At 36.1% G+C, this 19,181-nt stretch overlaps 1 protein-coding gene across 1 annotated transcript; it reads right to left on the bottom strand.

Moving 5' to 3' along the window:
- Window positions 1–6,346: 6,346 nt before the first annotated feature.
- On the bottom strand, window positions 6,347–17,886 carry LOC126829757 (metabotropic glutamate receptor 3-like). The gene is made up of 8 exons (XM_056102825.1): window positions 17,506–17,886; window positions 15,180–15,284; window positions 14,537–14,715; window positions 11,661–12,491; window positions 9,902–11,269; window positions 8,639–8,758; window positions 7,179–7,306; window positions 6,347–6,557 (listed from the first exon to the last, which is right to left on the bottom strand). Exons 1-8 carry the CDS (start codon window positions 17,747–17,749, stop codon window positions 6,347–6,349), a joined length of 3,186 nt encoding a protein of 1,061 aa, XP_055958800.1. The 5' UTR covers window positions 17,750–17,886.
- Window positions 17,887–19,181: the final 1,295 nt, after the last annotated feature.

Here is a 19,181-nt window from a genome sequence, read left to right as displayed (position 1 = left end):
AGCTTGTATTTCTGTTGGGCTGTTCTATTATTTAGCAAAGGTAACAGCCTCTCAATATATTGTGCATCCCACCATAAATATTGTTGTTTTAAGATGTTTAAGGTATGGCTGTCAAAGTTTTGACGGGTTACCATTTATATAAAGACGCTCAATTAAAGAGCAGACAATTTGATGTATATATCACAATGGCTGATTTTTTTTAACTGGACGTTATTTTATTTTTCTATGTATATATTTAATTATGTAGTGACATTAATTATTGGATTATCCTGGTATCAGATGATTTATTTAGAAAGTATTTATATTAATCAACGATCGCATTTTTTGCTCAAATAAAGAACAAAAGATACAACAAAAATGTTTCACCTATGCGAACTCATTAATTGGGCTTTGCATGATGCCCGGTTCACGTGTACAGAATTATTTTCATAGTCTTGTTCACATATTATATAAAACAGAAAATTTGCGATAAAATTCTATTGATTTTCTTGTTAAATTCAAATTTCATTGAATAAATATTAAAAAAGTAAAAAGACTTTGTTTGTTTTCTTTATAATTTAGTTCAATAGAAGAAGTAATTTACCAAATCTCTGTTGGCTTTTTATCTACATGTCCAGACTTTGTCCAAGTCAAGACTTGATGTTATGGGTATATCACAAAAAGAAATTTGATTGAAATTCATTTAAAACTTGACATTTATTCCAAATGTATTCTGTTTGCAGAGTTAAACCATAAATAAAGCCGTATTTAGATTTGTACAGAATGTATCAAACTTTGACAGAAATGAAATGGGGTTTAACGGCCTACATTTCAGCCCTAACGTCAAAATAGGGAATCTCTTACCTTACATGTGTAGTCGGTTACATTAAACATCCAACTAAATATTCTCATTTCAAGATGTTTTAATTTTCAGGTTTACAGTGGCTTCTATTGTAGACTGATCAGTCACCTTGTCTACGAAGTTACACGGTACGGTTGCTATACACGCTAAGTACAGTTAGTCACGACTATAGTGGTTTATTAAGTTATATTTGGAAGATGTGCATGGCTTCACATTATTAGTAAACAAAAAAGAACGTAGGTCTCTCGTACTCTTGTCACATGCGTCATGTAAACAAAGCATTTACCTATTAATCTGTGTATCATTCTGAGAAAAGACAACTGCTGTATTATTAGCATAATTGGGAGCTGATATCCGCTTCCTTGAAGGGTGACGTGGCAGATTGGGCAATGATCATTAGATCTATAGTTAGTCCCTTATTCATTGTTGACTTTTGGGTTAGAGAGAGAGGGGGAGAGAGTTGCAGATTTGGCAATGATCTTTAGATCTATAGTTAGAAATGAAATGGGGTTTAACATCCTACTGTTCTACTTCTCTGGACTAATGAAGACGGGCATACGCCATACAGTGTGCTATGAGGAAAAACAGTGTGCTATGAGGGAAATTTTTCCCGGGCAGCGGCACTATCGCCTACTCTTATATCGAATTCGAACTGCCAAGGCATCTTTTACGTGCATTCCAGTGTATACACGGGACCTCGGTTTTTCGTCTCATCCGAAGGACTAGATAGCTATCCTTGTCAGGCCCTCCGTTCTGCATCACTGACAAGGGGGAACCACGCCTGAAAATCTGGATGAACTTTCTCGGCTAATGCAGGGATCGAACACCCGACCTCCGGGCTAGCGAGCCAGCGTCTTAACCACTTAGCCACGTGATCCCCTCTATAGTTAGACCCTTATACATTGTTGACTTTTGGGTTAGAGAGAGAGAGAGTGAGAGAGAGAGAGAGAGAGAGAGAGCTTAAGCCCAATCGACACAAACTATGTCATTTCGGGACTAACATATATGGTTCAATTTCAATTCAATAATTCGCTTGCGCGTAGGGGTCTTTAGCAGTGGGAGGAAACCGAAGGAGTCGGAGAAAATCCTCGAGGTTTGACAGGTAACCTACTCCTTGCTACGTTCAAACAGAATCAAAAAACCCGCCACTTTACTTAATGACAGACCTTGTGATTTCACCTCTAGACCCCTTCCCCCTTTTGGGTTAGATCAAATGATATTGTCAACTATATTAAGTTGATCCAATGACAGTTGTAACCTCCAGAATAATAAGACTGTAGCCGTAGCAATATTGCAAGCATTATGATGTATACATATTACATACAATATATGATATGGTGTTTAACGTCCTACTGTTCTGCTCCGGAATGGGCTGGTGAAGACGGGCATACGCCCGGACAGCGGCACTACTACCTATTCTTATATCGAATTCCAACTGTCAAGGGATCTTTTACGTGCACACCAATGTGTACACGGGACCTCGGCTTTTTTCGTCCCAACCGAACGACTAGACAGCTGTTCTTGCTAGGCCCTCGGTCCTGCATCACTGACACGGGAGAACCACGTCGGAAAATCTGGATCAACTTTCTCGGCTAATGCAGGAATCGAACACCCGACCTCCAGGCTAGCGAGCCAGCGTCTTGCCCACTTAGCCACCGTGATCTTCCTCATATTACATATATGTAATAAGTACTCAAAACACAAAACAGTAATAAGTAAAGAAATTAGAAATAACCCCCAATCAAATGATTGTTTGATTGCTAAAACGGTCTTTATTACGAGTTTTACATAAAGACTTTTATAATGAAATGGGGTTTAACGTCCTACTGTTCCACATCGCCTTGTCTAATGAATGCGGGCATACGCCATGCAGTGTGATATTGGGGAAATTTTATCAAACTATTAAAAAGTAAATGAAAAAGAAACATAATCCCAAATCAAATACTAGTTAGTCAAACCGCAACACCAAGGCTCTCCAAACTTTGTCTATTCTTGTATGCCCGTAAATATATGATTATTTAGACATAATAAGCATTTTTACACGATAAAATTAATAAATATAAAACAATTTCTCAGAAAGCAGATTACTTTGAATGGAGATAGCATTCGCTAAAAGGGATACAACTCTTATAAATATATGTTTATTTAGATATAATTAGTATTTTCCATGATAAAATTATTAAATATGAAAAACAAAATTATTAAAAAGAAGATAACTTTGAATTGAGATAACATTGGCTTAAAAGGTTTTCCACGAAATAATCAAATCGCTAAATATAATGAGAAGGCTTATTGCCTTACTTTGGTATTGTCACATGATTACATTAAATAATATATACATTCATGAATATATGAAAATAATCAAATATTATAAGGATATATACATAAAATTATATTCAGCATGTCGTTTTTCGTAAACAAAAAAAGGCTTCCATGGAATTCCGTTTTTAAACGAACTGAACATGGTGTCATCGCCGCTATCTTGCAATGGTGACATTATATCAAAAATAGATGTGCAATATCAAGGGATGTGCAATATTGTCCAAGAAACAATCATGCCAAGTTTCGAGTAGATTGTACTTCAATTGGCGGTGCCCCTAACACAAAAAGAGCAGTAAGCAGAACAGCAAGATGAGCAACGCTCGGGGACAAGTTTCGTTCTTGGTAAAAAATAAAAAGCTCAATAGTTAATATTCACAGATAATGTTTTATTTGGCAGCAACCACGAGTCATTTTGCAATGCAGATGCCCGTGTACCAAAACAATAATAATAATGTCCGTGTGACTGATACTTGGGGAATACCATATTCTATATAGTGAATGTCAGCACTATGTAACTGGAGCTGATCATAGACATATTCTTTTGCTTCTTTCCCTGATCATTCCGACCCAAAATCCTGGTTATTAGCCTATACGAAATCGAATCCATCTCCACCAAATATTACTTGGCTCAGAAGGATCATCCACACCCTTTCTTAGACTGGTTAGTAAAATGCTTCATCAACACAATAAGGCACGCAAAATGGAGATGACAGTTTAAAATTATAACTACAGATAGAGAAATGTAAATCCCCACAAAAGGTTTTCACCTGATTGTAGATCTATCCCTTCTTGTTTTCGATTATTAAATACTAGATAACTGTGCTGGTGTTGATCGACATGCTTCAGGTGTTAGAGTCATTCCACGAGAAAACCATGCAGAGGGTGGGGAGGTGGCGGTCGGCAGATCAAGTTCATCTCGGGGGAATTTTATGGACTCCTCAAGACTACTTCACAGCCAGCAGGGCCGATCTCATAATTTCACCGTTATTGAGAAACAGCGTCTGGGTGATTTTTGGCCAATTTTGCCATTTTTCATGTTATTTTTGATCAATTTTCAGCCACCTATTGTAGCGAGTCTAGGGTTCGGATGGAAATGGTGGTGAATGGTGATGTTAGTGGGGGTCTTCCTGTGCCCCTGTGTGAAGACCAGGGCCCCTGGTAGAAATGTCCTTCATGTACAAATTCAGTTTTGGGCTCCGAAAATGATCATATGATGAAGTTGAATTTTTGAACCTATGCCATATTTTTTATTTGAGGAACTACCCTGAGGCGGTGTAGGAACTTGGCTCTCTTGCCAGCCCATTTCCTCATTATGGGCAGTATATTATTTCCGGCATATACATAGAATAGAAGGAAGAAATTCTAAAATTAACAAGAATTTTTTAATGCTGCCAAAGTTTTAAAAAAGCAGAGAGCTGGCCTTTATTAAAGGTATTACAGCTATATCAGACTCAATGCAGCTGGTTTGAGGACTTCTGAAGCCCATCGCTTAACTCAGTCAACTGGAGTATCACCGCACAACTGTTTTCTGCTAATTTGATTGTGGTGGAGCACACACACAAGGTTTCCATCGATATTTCAAAGACACAATTTCTTCCCTCTTTTTTTCAATAGTATTTTATTTCACTTAACCGTTCCAATAGGTATAAGTTGATTCCAAGTGACACAACGCGGTCTTTGTATGCTTCTCCTTAGATGTGGCAGCATGCATCCTTTTGGAATATTCCATTTAATGCAGCTTCGTCAAGAAATCAGCTCCCATTCGGTTCTCACATCACTAATTGCTATGTGGTGTGCTAAAGGACGGGCCTTAATGTCCATAGTACATTTTTCAATCGTATGAAGTGATTCTCTTGGTCATATCTGGGATATGTACCACATTTAATGGCCAAACATGAGGAAAAACCGCAATTTTGTGCGCTTTCGGGCACGGCCATCTTGGATTGGATACCAAGCCCCATCAAAGAGACTAGTTTTGCTCGAGGGGGTTTCAAGCTGCTACCATTGAGCGCGGGCGAATGATTTGGTGAAGAAACGGAGAGCGCTGGCTTACCCTGAATGAAAGTAGTTGGCCATTTCATAGAGATTGAGAGATTTACAATAGGGAAAATTCACCAACTTTGACTTATGATTTCGCATTGATTGAAGAGAGGTGACAGAGATTTTATTTCTTATATCGATAGAGGGGGTCGAGCTGTGCATAAAACCATTTCGATATTTTGACCTACCCCCGCATCAAAGAAAATAGAGCTAATCTTCGCAGGTGTATATTTTCTGTTTAATTCACCATATCTTACAATTTGGCTGATCATTGCTCCCAGAGAATAGCTGCGACTTCATGGTCTTCACACTGGGGCACAGGAAGACCCCCACTAACATCACCAATCACCACCATTTTCATCCAAACCCTAGACTCGCCACAATAGGTGGCTGAACATTGACAAAAAATGACCTGAAAAATGGCAAAATTGGCCAAAAAATTACTCAGAGGTTGTTTCTCAATAACGGTGAAATTTTGAAATCGGCCCTTCTGGCTGTGAAGTAGTCAGGGGGAGTCCATAAAATCCCCCGGAGATGAACTCGATCTGCCGACCCCCCTCCTTCCCGATTCTGCACGATTTTGCATGGTTTTCTCATGGAATGACTCTTAAATAGGTATCATCTGGTTGAGGTGATTGAGGTGTTAAATACATATCATCTGCCGCACCAGTGTCCGATCCTGTACCGCCAGTGGATGGGGCTGCTAAGAACATACCTGAAGTAATCTGATTGGACGAATTTCTGCCTGTAATAACAACCATAATGAAAGTAAGTAAATTAGACTTATCACCGAGAAAGCTACTTGCTACATACAGAACAGTGAAGTTCACAGGTTCGCTGATGCTGGGGGCCAACTCCTTGATTGTATGCCCAAGCATGAGGTTTAGTATTCAGAAATGTGAGACAGGGGCACATTTTAAATATGTAAAAACAGATGAAGTAAACGTTTAATTCAATTTAAGAACATCAGCTTGTGAAACAAATTCATCCTTTGGTTGGGTACCATCTGCCACCTTTCTGCACGCCAATGAAACATGATATGGCCTGATTGGTCTAACTGTAACTGAAGTATTTTTGCATTTACTATATTCCGTAAATGATATCATAGAATCAATACATATATTTGTTTTAAAATATAAGTAGCTATATAGTTATACCTTTATCATTTCTGTTGTTGAACTCCTTTATGTTTTCCGGTTCAGCATAATGTGGTTCCTGTAATAGTCTATCACGACGTGATCGATGACAATGAATGGCTAGGATGACTACAGAAATACCCAAAAGACACGTTAGCACAGCCAACACAACTATAGCAGGAATCATCCCATCTGTTGACTGCTTAGGACTTTCTTCCCTGGAAATTTTAAATAATATATATGAAATAAAATTGGGGTTTAACGTCCACTTAATATATGAAACGGCCAGATGTAAGGTTTTACTGGCTAAGCACGGTTTCCGGTGTTTGGGGGTTCCGTAAAAATTCCTGAGTTTGACTTCCCATAACATGATATCACGCTGACACTTTTATATCCAAAATGTAACAGAATTAAATTGACAGTGTTCTGCTATGTAATTTTCGTGCTTTGGGTGGTGGCGGGAATACGTCAACAATACAAAACTTTTGAAACAGACATCGAAAGTAGTCGATGATCATATAATGATAGCAAACTTTCCCTATACAATTTTGCCAGAATCACAAGGCTACATAGAATTTGTTCAAAACTCGGATTATTTATTCAGAGGCACGCTAAAATAGGCCCTCCACCCAATCACTAATCATGTCTTTTCGTTCAGTATAATATTCCAGAGTCACCCTAAATAACTACCATTACTGGTAACTTATGCAGACCGGTAGACCGTCCTGAAACCACCAGTTCAATTCGGGGCACATTCAATAAAAGTGTTAATTTTGTTTAACCGTTAAGTTGATGATGTCCATAGAAAATGATAAAACTTTTATTTTATGCATACTTACTCCATCTTGTCAGGGAAACATTTGTTGCATGTATAATCTGTTAGACATACAGAATTATAATCTTTAACAGGGTAATATAACGAATCTTTATTGAAGATGATGCCTTGTGATTTGGACCATGACCCAACCTGATAAAATATCAAAATATATTCACTATGTTGATTTATAAAAGCAATCAGATTGGAGGAATTCGATATTGGTGTCAGTTTTCTCCCCCAATAACTTCAACCTTAAACCTAATCTCTGGTTTCTTTCAACCCCACAGAAACAAAATCACACATGGACACTGATCAATGTGTAAAACCACTTAGGACTTGTCTTTCAGCACAAACCTGAATGGGATATCCACATAATAAAGTATCAAAGTTAATCATTTGTTCGAGATCCCTAAAGTACAGGTTAAATAGAAAATATCTTTCCATAATTTACCCTTCTTATATACTACCGCATCTAGACTACACCGACATTATTTGGGATAGTTGCACAGATCAATTAGAACACCTTCAACTTAACACCTTACGTACTATTGTGGGGCTGTAAAGGGAACTAACCACCGTTTACTTTATCTAGAAACTGGTATTATTACGTTGAATGAAAGAAGAAAAGGGGAAAAAATACAGACAATATATAAAATCATTAATAGCACGGTTCCAAATTATTTGTCCAACCACATTAAATTAAAATTATCCTCATACAGTCTGAGAAGTAAACCAGTATTATAATTCATTAATTCCATCAGCTATCCGAATCTTGAACAGCTTAAATCAGTCCATAATAATTTCATCACTCATAAAATTTAAAACAAGAAATCTCTAAACATGATCCAAAAATACCTATCTTTTATTTAAAATCAAATTATACATACTAAACTAAGATTGGGCTGCAGTAATGTAAATTTTCATAAATTTGCAAGACAAATAAATAATCTTGAATGCAAACGTCGCAATACAGTAGAAGATTCTTAGCACTATGTGTAGTTTAATGGTCAAGTGCGACACATTAAGTAATATATTGAATACCCCAAATTTATGTGTAAATGAATATAGTAATATGGGTTATATATTTATATAATTTCATTTTTTATGTATTCATTTTTTTGCACTTAATATTATGTGCTTTATTTGAAACCGGAAGAGGGGTTTATATATTTTGCTTGTTATCCGACCCCCTCCCCTCCGCCAAGTTACTGAATAAATATAGAGCTAGAGCTATGCCATACTTATCTGGAACCGGAATCTGTTCGTTAGTAAACTAGAGCCATGTCATACTCAACACGAAACTGGGACTTCCTGGTTTGTGCGCCACCGTGGCTCCATTAAAGAATATCAAACCATGTATGCGTGACGTTTGAGCAAATTAACTTGAAAGAAAGTCCGTGCTAAGCTCGAAAGAGCTAAATTTACCGAATTTATTTGTAAGCAAGATATTTATATATTTTTTAAAAGGAAAGCAATGCCTACCTGTTTGTATAGTTTTTCTCCTGAAGTAACATGCATTATTTTATATTTGACAACACCATCACCATTGTCATCAAAAACTCTTTCCTGGCTACCTTTACCATATAAATCTAACTTTACATTCTGTAAATATAAAAATAAAAACGTACTAAATTCCAATCCAATATTACTTATCTTTACTTGAGTCACCAAACTGCGCATGCGCTAAAAAAATTGTAATCGTTGAGATCTATTGGAACATATTCTACGAATATATGAATGATGGAATGAAGCAATGAAGTTTCTTGCACTAACCGGTCTAATGAAGGCAGGATGAAAGTTATGAAGATCATTTAAGTATTTTGATAATTTTAATTTCTTTCTCTCTAACACTGGTGGGATTTGGCTTTAAGTTCTAAGCGTGATATGTTTCTATAACTCTATGGGGTCTATATACTGTGGAGGTTACCTAAGTTATGTAGAGAGGTTCTGGTTAATGTTTCGTCGTCGTTAGCTAGTACCACCGACAACAAGAAATAGGCTAACAACACTGGTGGTCTAAAGTCGGGCAATGCCATCGTAGTCTGATAATCCAAATATGGTAGTCCCATGTGTTAGAAACGTGGTTATAATTAGCCGACATCCGAGGTGCCCATATAAGTATACTGTGTTGAAATCCAGGGTAGCGTCTGTGCAGCTGACCAATCCGATAAAGGAGGTACCTGGTCAATTTCCCGGGGCTCGATATGACTCATGCACGTAACTTCTTTATAACGAACGTGCGCGGTTGAATTTCCTTTCGATATCATTGGGAAGCCCGGAACACCACAGCCTCCTGGGCTGAGAGGCTGGGGAATAAACATCATTCGGATTAGAGTACCTCGTTAAGTCGTAGGAGAGCCATATGATGTTAGGGGGTACGTCAGTAAACATGTTAATCGTAATCCAGTAAACACAAGCTGGGGAGAGAGAACTTATATGTAGCTTATATTTAATGTCATAGATGTGTGTCTAGTTTCCTGTATTCTGGATGTTGTAAAGATATAAAAACATCGTTAACGTAAAAAGTGTCCCAGTCTTAATTTAACATTGGAAATTGTTATCATGATGTGAAGTCAAAGAAAACTTCTAGACGACAGTATCACGGGCTGTATCACTAAGGGGAAGTAGTTCATAATTGATCTATTTAACGACACCGTAGTGTCACATTTCCTGATCTACTTATCTATCGAAATTATGGAAAGCTAAGCTCTTAGAATCTTTTCGTTACAAGAAAGGGATACATACCTTCTTTATGTATTCTGCCAACAGAGTGGGGTTTTGTTCAGGGCACGACGTTGCAGGCTGGCCACATTCTGTTGAACTGAGAACATTTTCTAAGCCTTTTACCAAAGCCTTTGTTGAGGCCACAGCAAATGGTATCCATTGGTCATAAAGTGACATCACTAAACTTTCTAAGTCACATTCTCTGGCTTTACCAATGACTTCGTCTTTTCCCGCTCTTTGGAAACTTCCGGTGAATATGCACTTTCCCATGTTTTCTAAGAAGTGACGGAGCCATGGATCAGACGGGTCATTGATAATTTGCTTGGTGAGATAGGAGATGAATGCCGGAATGGGAGGCAACTCTAAAGCAATACTCAGTGAACCATAAACTTTGCGTTGCTGTTCAGGAATGACGCTTTCTCTGCTTCCCCAGGTTTCAGATCCAATAAATATGAATTCAGTTTCCGCCATTCTCTCAGTCACAGCTTTTACTACTTGCTCAATAACATGTGACCTTACAAAAGTCACCACTAACTTAGCTTGTGGAGTTTCCCTTAACTTAGCCAGCAAACCATTATACAACGTGTAGTCGGTGGCTACAGGAACTTTATGACCTATAACGCATATGCCCGCGTTCTCGCCAAGTTTCTCCAATGTGGAATAAGCACCTTCTCCATAGGCACCCTCGGTGTAAATAACCTGGATGATGTTTGAACCAAGGGAGGTAACTATATCAATAACGACTTTTGCTTGTTGGTCGTCTGCAGTAGGTATTCTCAGAAAGTAAGGATACAGAGTTCTATCGCTAAGAAGTGGGCTGGTCGAGGCGTAGGATACTTGAACGTAACCAAGTTTAGCCAGAACTTCAGCTATGGCCGCACTCATACTTCCGCTCATCCCTCCAACATAACCAAGAATTCTGTGATTAATGTCTGAACTTTTCATTCCGGGTCTGAGTTGATAAGTTCCTTTGTGTAAACGTAACATTTTGTCTTTAATTACAAGTTCAGATGCACAACCATTTATCACAATCAACCCTACTTTCTTTTTAGAAGATATCAATGTGTTGTTTGGGTGGTTAATCTCCTCAATAGCAAATTTGATGCTTTCAGCGATGTCAGTTCCTAAAGAATCTCTTATCGTGTTTGTGCAGAGTAATGTATTTGTTTCATCAGGTACAAACACAGGGACAACGGCCACAACATACCAGTCTCCTTCCACAAATATCACATGGTCAGATATATCAGACGGAATACATTTTATACAGTCGGTTCCGTTAGGACATTGGGCAGTTGGCTGCTGATTGTAAGGTCCTTGGTTTTCTCCAAGTGGATAACTTTGTATAACACTTTTGTTTATTTGCAGAATATCGTCTTTGTAATTACCGACCTGTATTGAAAATAAATAGATTCAGAGTGAATACAAGATCACAGTTTTACTCTCTGAAATCACAAATAAAATAAAATAGGGTTTCAGTCCTACTTTTCTGCACAAATCTTGTAAATAAAGAGGGACCAGTACCACGCCTCCTCATCATGAAATCCTAACTGCCGAGCCAATATGTATACACGTAGACCTTGGTGTTGCGCATACTTGCTATAACCCCCTTTCTTCATCACCGACATGGTGAATCCGTGCTTTGCTCGGCCAGTACCTGGATCTAACCCGGAAACTACTAGTCAGTTACCCGATACCGTACTCACTAAGCCATCGTACCCCTTTGACCAACTCATATTGGTGTTAATGGTTTATAAGAAGAAAGGAAAGAACTGGAACTCACCTTAAGAAATTCACAGTCATTCAACCCATTACATTGTTGGAAATTATAAATTTCATACGTTTGATACTCGGGACCATAGATGATTTCTCGATTTTCCCCAAAGGTTATGTCCTGTGATACTGTGTTCAAGAACATATGATCGGTAAATGGAAATGCTTCGGTTAGGTTCGTTCTGGATTGGCCCAGTTCATCGATGTAGGTCTGCTTGGGCAATTGTCTCAGCTGCGAACAGATTATATCGTTGACGTTCGTGCATGTCTTTTGTTGAAGTTTCTTAAACAAATTGGCTAATATCAGAATTCCTTTCACCGCATAATTCATATAAACGGATTGCTGGGGGATCTCTTGTGCTATATTTGGTATAACATTTACCCAAGTGTGACTAAAATTCATTGTATAGATGTTCCTCCAATATTCATCAAATTCATTAATGTCAATTTTAGGAACACTTGTTACAAGCATACCTCGAGCTATGGAAAAATATTCATTGGCTATTCTTTTGAGGTAATATGAGCTTAATCGATTTGATTCGGACATAATTATTTCAGTATCATGACTTATCGACGTGGACAGCTCCAGTAATGATTTTACAAGACCATCATCCCCGATATAGATTATTCCACCTAGTTTCAGATCCAGAACATCCTTAAGGAAGGTTTTAAAGCTTTCCTGACTGTTGATGCTATTGAAAGAATGGTAAACTGGAATACAGATGCCTTTAGCTGTTGCCAATACTCTGAGCTGTTGCGCTGCATCATTACCGTAATCATTGTCTTCATAAATTATTCCAACATAATTCCATTTTAATTCTAACATAAGCTGTAACATCACCTATAGAAAACAAAAACAAAAGAGATATTGTGGTAAAATAAAGGGGGGAAAATCCAGTCGTTTCAGATTCTTGATATTGTTATCTAGTATGAAAACGATTTACAAAATTAACAACCCAAGTACAAAGAATTTTGCCTAGGATTACAAAATTGGCATTTCGATTGTTACGTTATGTGGTTACTGTCTGGATATATTTATAAACCAAACCCACGTTTGTGTGCTATAGTAGCTAAACTTTATTTAACAATATTATATATGAATACACCAAGATAGTCATTGGACCGAAGACTAACATCATGTGCTAGTTTGTTTGTATACAGCTGATGCTAGTTATTATTATTATTGTTCGATTTATATAGCGCTTCATTACACGTGAAGTGTTTCTAAGCGCATATCACAAACATATACTTCAAACACACAGAAACAATCAAAATCAGGAGAACATAATTAAACACAGCTGCCTGTTAGGCGCTATTATTCAAAGGTTTATATCCAACAAATCAACCGGCTAATCTCAATATTGAACTCAGTCGTGGTATTACCTGATGAACACCTACACCAAGTAGAGTTCAAAAATAAAAACGAAGTTTAAAAGAATCAACTTCATTAACAAAAATTAAACAATCAAAAACTAAACAGATAAATCAAATTTAAACGAAACAAATAAAACAAAGAAAATGAAAAGAGCAGTTCGTTACCATTCTACATTAACAAAATAAAGGAAATCAACTTGTGAAAATTTTTTCAAAAAATAAGAGCAAAGTAACACTAATGTTAATAATTATCAAAAGGAACCAAGATCTTAATGATAAAAACATATATTTAAAGTTTCATCCAAATTGGATAAAAACTGTGGTCTCTAGAGGGTCCACAACCTTGATATACCATATCTATCTATTTCTTAATTAATTACAGGTATGTAAATTATTGTACCGGTAACCTAAATTTTATGAATATTGTTGTGATGTTATGACGATGTGCAATGCATATTGATATTGTGTTTACCTGTTTAAGATGAGTCAATAAAAATCTTTTCTTAAATATTTAGCACCCATGCCATTTAATTGGACGTACGGTATCCGCGACTTTGTTTAATATTATCATAGCAATCCAATAGTACATGTACCTATGCCTATTTAAAGATACATTCCTGTGTACAAACTGGGTGATTTATGGTATTATAATAGGACTAAACACATATTCAAACTAATTAATTTGTCATAATTTTGCTTCAAATCCTTCTCAAAACATTGTAATTTAGGCTAAATAAATCTTGTCAAAACATTCAAACATACGGTAGGCCTATACTGAAATGAAATAAAATGGGGTTTAACGTCCTACTGCTCCGAACTGGGCTAATGAAAACGGGCATTCCATATAGTGTGCTATGAGGGAAATTTTGCCCTGACAGCGGCACTATACGGATTTAATGAGCTTAGGGGTACCTGGCTAATCTTTAAATTGACCCTAGGGTTAACGTGTAGACAACCTATCTATAGTGGTGTAAAATCATCCAAATTGTACCATATTGCATGCCAAAATGGGGGGGGGGGGTCAGCTCAAAACAAATATGGCAGAAAATTGATGCATCGTAACCAATTTTCAGGCAGATTAGCATAACCTATTTTGAGGTTACCATATAAGAGGCTTATTTCATACCCTGCTTTACCAGTCAATATCTTCAAATAATTAATGTATAATGAGTTCACTAGTAGTACCACTCGGCAAACCTTGGCAAACTCTGGTACCCTATAGATATGTATTACCAACCTATGTTTCTTTTTAATATCTGTAAAGTTCCCTTGTAATGCCAAGATCTGATCAAATGAATATAGAATCACGATAAACTTTTTATAACCAAGAATTACACAGATAGGCTTTCTATAGCAGGTATGTTTGTAGAACGATAATTTTTAAATAAATAATAATAATAATAATCAATATGACATCATGCTATCCTATTTAAAACCACGAATTTAAACTAAATTTTCTTATGGTAATATGGTTGTAATTTTAAACATGATAGCCTGTTCTTGAATACCTACTTGAACCTGTACAGAATCAGGTGGAACAACTCTGTAAAGGTTTTTATAAACGGACTGGTCCGCAAGTTTGGATGAAGTAGCGCCGTAACTCAACATCAACAGGCGATCTGCCTCTGGCAAAAAGCTGAACAGATGTGACATATCTTTAGTTTCGGAACTAAATGTTGGACCAAGTATAGCTGAAATGAAATAAAGCAATTGATTAATTCTCAATACCACTGTAATTCGTGCGAAATACAATATTGCAAATCATTTGATGTAAATCAAATAGGGTAGTACAGCTAACCAGTTTAATCCAAAAATCAACTGTTTGGGTGGAAATACTAGAAGCTATTGGACTTTTGGTTTGTCGAACTATTGATATATCTTGGGTTAACGACAAGGACAGGTGATAAAACTGTTGACAGCCGAATGTAAACGTAGAGAATTTCGATTAACTCTTGTTTGACTTTACTACACTCATTCCGCTATTCATGCAAAATTCCATATTCCGGCAAGTGACTTCGTAAAATATTTCCACCAGCCTCAAGAATGATCCGCTTCTCCCACCTTGTTATACATCGCGCACATACTTTTCAAATAATAAAATAAAAACCCTATGTAGCAAATCTGTCATGGTGAACAAATTGAACAAATTACTTACAAAATAAAACAGCAGATTGGTTATCATTATTATAAGTCTGTGATAACTGAATTGCACTAGACACAGCTCTTTCTGATATTCCACATGTTTTAAAGGCGTGTATACCTGTAAATATATAATATAATCATAGATATAATACAGAAATGTGTCATAGCCTCGAGCATTTAGGAGATAAACACCTCTTGTTTCGCATTTAGAGGGGTTTTATTGTCCAATAGACATGTTCTGAGATCATTAGGACCCAAGACGCGTGAGGGTTGCGGGTTTTAATGTAAAACCGCAACCCTAACGCGTCTTGTGTACTAATGCGAAACGGGAGGTGTTTATTGACATTGTAACATGCTATTCTTTTTAGGATTTTCAAAGAACTTATTTTATTGTGTAAACTTCAAACTTCTGAAACTGCAATGGCGACTACACATTCTTCAGAGATCAGCAATCGGTTAACCCACACTGATCCGCAGTGAATATTCGCTAGGCCGAGACAATCAATGATAAGGATGGCAGCGATGGGACTTAATGAGCCACAAATATTAACTTTTTTCCTCCGACAAATTAAATTCTAAAACATTTTTCGTATGTATTAGAAAAATAAATAAAGATGTTTGAAGTATTTGTAGGTAAAAATTATTTCCTATTTTAGTGTAAATGGGTATTAAAATGAGTAAAAGGCTCCTTTCTGCTCGAATCTTAACTTAACGTCTTATGGAAACAATGCTCGCGCCATTGAACCAATAATTGCCGCCGCGTGATATGACGTCATTTGTTAAACGATCTCATCTTTTACAGAGATATTAGAATATTTTCGTAATACTCTGTGAAACAGATTGCGGTTAACCTCGGCGGACTAATGTTTATGCCGAGGTGTGCCGAATTAGTGATTGAATCCATGCGAAGATAAATTCAATTTTAAAATGCTTGCGTCTCGGGTCGCTGGTAAATAAATTATGAAAGAAAATGTTATTCGGATATTTCCAATAATATATTTTTAACGTTTGAAGATTTTTTAAAAGATTAGTAAATTAGTGATAATGCGGTGATTTTTGACCGGTAGGCCTAATGCCAACCGTCATTGAAATAGTTACGGCCTGTTAACCGAGACTACACAAGGGTGACCTTTGGCAACAATGATGGCTACGCTTTGGAAGTTTTTTTAGTAACTTTAGCGAGTTTTTAGCCTTTATTATTTTATTTGCAGACCGTCAACACAATTTTATTGCTAGTTCTTGTTTACATCCCTCGAAATACCCTATAAAACTATGTGATGCCTAGTATTCTAGTGGTTGCTATGTATACCGTTCTGACGTATTGTCAATTTTGGCATAATTTTCCGTTCTCCTAGGTCCATCTTGGCTGCTATTTCGCCTCCCTTACTATATTTTCGAACGATTTCTTGTGACTAATGACTCATTATAAGGCGGATCGTGTTATTCAGAATTTGATCAAACCTTGATTTAAAATTTCCACTTTAAAGTAGGCTAAACATTGCTGAGTGCAAAAAAACAAAAACAAAACAAAATTGTCCACGCTGCTTAGTTACGAATAATTTATGATGCCTAAAAACGGTTTATTTATGAATTTATGACTGATTTTGTACTGTTTTATGTATTTCAGAGATGTGTTTGGATAAAGGATGTGTGATGGTCATTTGAGCAGGAATTTCTTGAAGATATTTATCAATAAAGATTTGAGTTGAGGAAGATGGTTGAGCACAAAATGAAAAAAGTACACTGTAATATTTATACGCAGTTATTCGCCTTGCTAAAGGGGGTGTTATTGTGGAATCGACAGTGACTAATTGACCAATCAAAACGCAAGATTCACCCTTAAGCATGTTACAATACACAATAACAGAATACATACTCGTGTCCGCTTCAGCCAATTTTACCACGGGATTGTATTAGAGTATTGAAAAGAAGAAAATATAACAATCTCACCTGAATACAAATTTATAAAAATAGATAAATAGTCATCACATGAGTAAATCAGTCTAATAAAAGTGTTAAAGATTCACCTAATATATCAATGTCTCAGTAACATTGTGAATTAAACAAAATATCAGTCTATAACTTGATCCGGGCAAATACATCAAGCGCATGTCATAAAGTTTTCGTAATACCGTATCACTGTTCATATTATTCCATGCGTCAGTTTGTCATAATGAGATTATAAAAGACACTGAACCTTTCAACACTGAACCTTTCAACTCTGCGGATAGCGATGTGTCTCGACAGTCTCCCCTCCCACCACCTCTACACACATCGCCATTACCTATAAACAGAATGTTAGAATCAATTTGTACTTAACCACTAATAAAACTAATTACCTATTTTATGCCCTCCGGGTAAAAATGTATTATTATTTAATTTATCTATGATCCACCTTACAGCTTCAAATTCCTGTATAGAATATGGATCAACAGTACTGGAACAACCATTGGGTCCTGGGGCGTAAACATTAAAGAATCCACCAATATAAACACTGGCATCTTCAGGATATCGAATCTGGTCCTGTGAATTTGTTCTGATTAGACATCCATAGAAAAACAATACCAGTAATATTACTCTCATATTGTACAGATGTAAATTACATGAAATAGGGGAAATATATTATAAACTGTTTCAATGGCATTTAGTAATTGAACTAGACTAGAGAAGTCTAGTCGAAACGTCGCTCAGTAAAAAGCAGTAATTGTATTCCATAGAATTGTGACCTGTATAACTATATTATAGTACTATTGCTTTCATAAGTTTATAGACTTTAGCTCTATTTAAATCTGGTCAGCGTTAGTCAAGAGTCACATCAAGCCCCATTCTGGCTTAACTAGAATGTTTCATGTTGCATGGAAGTAGTATACCTGAAATAATGAAAGATATATTAATCAGGCATTATGAAAGAGCTATATCTGCCTATTACAGGTCTTTCTTTGGGTCTTAAATGTTATATATATAAATATTAATTAGACATTTATTAACATGCCACGACCATGATTAACTTTCGATGTCATCGGGTGCCTCCGTATATAAGTAGATTAAAATGGTGCAAAACTATTAGAGATAACAGAATATCAGTTTCGTAAATATAGAATTTATTTACATCGGTAACAGGAACGTCTAACCAACTATCTTCTACTACCCAAGTCTTTTTTACTACAGAAACCACAGAGTTCGTGTTTTAATGGGTTCGGTGCATTTAAATAAATATTTTTTATGTATAAATATATAATTTTAATATGAAACAAGTTATGGAACACTTTGTCATATTCCTATCACGCCCACAAGTTATTTACGAAATTAAATAACATCAATAACACAATCAAAAATATATATATTATTGTGATATAATTTTACACAGTATAACTAACTATATTATGAGTGTCGATCGTTGACCCATAATAATACCCCTATACTACTTATTCTTATATACATAATACTCAACTAGTGGTCGAAGGTAATGCTGTCCACGCTCTAATAAATATGATATTTTCATATATAATCTATTGAACCTGTTCTACGTATGCTTAAATACTGTATGGCTAATGGTCATAAAAAGTACAGATATATTTATATTTATCAACAATATGATAAGTTTAATAGTTAATATGTCCATGAATATGTCAGTGCTAATATATTAGGTGTTCGATAATAATATATTTATCAACAAATATCAATAAATCATTTAGCTTGTATTTCTGTTGGGCTGTTCTATTATTTAGCAAAGGTAACAGCCTCTCAATATATTGTGCATCCCACCATAAATATTGTTGTTTTAAGATGTTTAAGGTATGGCTGTCAAAGTTTTGACGGGTTACCATTTATATAAAGACGCTCAATTAAAGAGCAGACAATTTGATGTATATATCACAATGGCTGATTTTTTTTAACTGGACGTTATTTTATTTTTCTATGTATATATTTAATTATGTAGTGACATTAATTATTGGATTATCCTGGTATCAGATGATTTATTTAGAAAGTATTTATATTAATCAACGATCGCATT

Source organism: Patella vulgata, chromosome 8 (genome assembly GCF_932274485.2).
Source record: "Patella vulgata chromosome 8, xgPatVulg1.2, whole genome shotgun sequence".
NCBI lineage: Eukaryota > Metazoa > Mollusca > Gastropoda > Patellidae > Patella > Patella vulgata.
This window is presented reverse-complemented; position numbering and strand designations above follow the sequence as displayed.

Coding starts and splice junctions, on each gene's coding strand:
- LOC126829757 (XM_056102825.1), bottom strand. CDS start 17,749: ATGAGAGTAATATTACTGGTATTGTTTTTCTATGGATGTCTAATCAGA. Junction 14,716..15,179: donor CCAATCTGCTGTTTTATTTT/GTAAGTAATTTG, acceptor ATTTCATTTCAG/CTATACTTGGTCCAACATTT. Junction 6,558..7,178: donor TGTTTCCCTGACAAGATGGA/GTAAGTATGCAT, acceptor TAAAATTTCCAG/GGAAGAAAGTCCTAAGCAGT.